This window comes from Perkinsus marinus (genome assembly GCF_000006405.1).
Source record: "Perkinsus marinus ATCC 50983 genomic scaffold scf_1104296962766, whole genome shotgun sequence".
NCBI classification, from domain to species: Eukaryota; Perkinsozoa; order Perkinsida; family Perkinsidae; genus Perkinsus; species Perkinsus marinus.
Window position 1 is genome coordinate 67,559 of NW_003205333.1, and position 2,255 is coordinate 69,813.

Below are 2,255 nucleotides of genomic sequence, written 5' to 3' on the forward strand. Positions count from 1 at the left end.
TGAGATTACCACCATTCTGATTGGAGTCCTTCGCATAGGTATTGCTAGACAGATTGCTCTGATCGGTGCATGGGCCTCCAGGAGGAACATCTAAAGATGAATGAGACCGTGGCGGCTTACCCACCCATAGCGCATTCTGCTGTGGCATGCGTGTCAAGATGGGGCTCGACTCACTCGTAAATTTATTTCCGGTCTCTCCCTTATCTCCACCGAACATAGCTCCTAACATATTATGTTTCCCAGTTGACTGATCTTCTTCTCTCGCATAGCTCACCAATCGAGAATGACTCTTTCCCACCCGGAGGTGCATGCACCTTAGTCATCGGTCTGCCGGTAATCGAGTTGGCACCATTCGGGTCACTCTTAGAGGCGAAACAGTTGGAGGAGATCCTTACACAAACAGGTATCGTTAGGTGAACCAACGTGGTCCTACTTCTCCGGTACTGCGGTCGGCTCATGAGACAGGTTGAGAGACGAAGCTCCACCTGAAGGGCCGATGGTCAAGACAGTTGATAATACTCAGACTTCACCTGGCGCATGATGGACTCGGGTACTGCTGCGCTTAGTCATGGCCGAACCTAACAACAACAAGACACTGCGCTAGAGAGTACTGTTACCATACCTTCTTGGCACAGGAGATGACCAGCTGGGGCGGTAGGCCTAGGTTCCTCGACGGCGAATGGACAGGATTGAGTGGTCATTGGGAGTTCAGTAGACAAGACTACACAAATTCCTATTTGGCGGATATGGTGACCATTTGGTATTTATAAGATTATGCACCAGATAAATATCCTTACTCGCGTATGTGCAACAGTGTTGGAATATATGATAGCTTTCTTCAGCTGATCTCAGGAGTTTCCTCATTCACTTCAGAAGCGTACACGCTAATAAGGTTTCTTACTATCGTGTGGAGTTACGCTGCCCTTCAGTGATGACTCATCAACACTCTAACCCGCAGTTGATGTCCTTGTCCGTGGAATTGTATTCCTTCATCATGAAACAGATTCATTTTTCCGCGAAATCGATCTCACTATCCGACCCTCGCCGCTAAACTGATGTCCCTATCCACGAATGTGATCTCCTTATTAGCTAAATTGGCAGATTTACCTGCCAAGGTGTAGAGTATGAAGATGAGCTCCGCCAAATCTCAAACTCGTTCGCAATGAGACGCAACGGAGCACGCGCCGTAAAATATAGCGCCCGCCCTGAGACACTAATGTGCTGTTCTGCTGTGCAGACAGCGCTGCTAGTCGTATTATACGAGTCACAAGTGAAACGTTCATCAACCTTAACCAATCAAACAAATAAACTGACTCTAGGGCTGAGTTCCACTGCTAAGTTAGATCAGTTTTATAGGTTGTTCCCTGGAGTTTCGGGAACATACTGTACTCAATCGAATTTGTCTATCGTCTATGTCTACTCAATTTAAGGATAATTGCATGAGTCTAGCTTGCATTGTATTAAGATGTAGTCGTCGGGAATGAGTGCAGATAACCGATCGAACGCTCGTGCTTTGCCTCATCATTCTCTAGGGCCTTCTACACCACCATCTATTCACAACTCTCACTACTCAACTTCCGGTCTCTAAAGTCGTTCAAGCAGTCAATTCTCGTGGCCCGAAAACTGTCTAGACTGTCACTGATAATAATCGTCCTGACTTGCACAAAAAACGTCGGGGACCTTGTCTCGTGACTCAGAGAGAACCGCCCAAGTCGTTACTCTCGTGTTCGCAGTTGAATTACGCAAACTTCTTGTAGGATATTCTCTTGCAGAATCATGAGGCTAACAGCGTTGGGACCCTTATTAGCCAGTCTCGTGACAGCGAGTCAGCGAGGTGAAGTCACTCATCCCATTGATGCAACTCACACCTGTGTTAGGTACGCCAACAGGAGAGAGCGACATATGTCATCAAGGGGAGCCTTTTACCAAGGTTCGTGATAGGTTCTCGTCCTCAATGATTCTTCTCGTTGTATCAGGAAGATATCACAACTGTCGTTGGAAAGTATGACAAGCTATGTATTCTTCGACCTGAGGAGCATAATCTCGATCAAATTCGAGTTCGCATTGACCCTAAGGGGTTCGTGAGCTTGGAATTTTCGTCGTGTCCTATGAGAAAAGGACTTGAGGATTCCGAAGTCTAGTGAGTCCAATATCATTCCTAGTAGTCCGAACCAGGCATGCCAATTGTCTTCAGTCGATGCCCTGAATCGTTGCTGCTACATTATGAAGACCGAGCATATGCCATCCCCAGATGC

The 2,255-nt window shown here is 47.0% G+C and overlaps 1 protein-coding gene across 1 annotated transcript; it reads right to left on the reverse strand.

Annotated features, from left to right (window-relative positions):
• Positions 1 to 429: 429 nt before the first annotated feature.
• Pmar_PMAR014576 (hypothetical protein) lies at positions 430 to 701 on the reverse strand (the record flags this gene model as incomplete). The annotated part of the gene is made up of 3 exons (XM_002771496.1): positions 430 to 485; positions 531 to 578; positions 623 to 701. 3 exons carry the CDS (start codon positions 699 to 701, stop codon positions 430 to 432), a joined length of 183 nt encoding a protein of 60 aa, XP_002771542.1.
• Between the last annotated feature and the right edge of the window lie 1,554 nt (positions 702 to 2,255).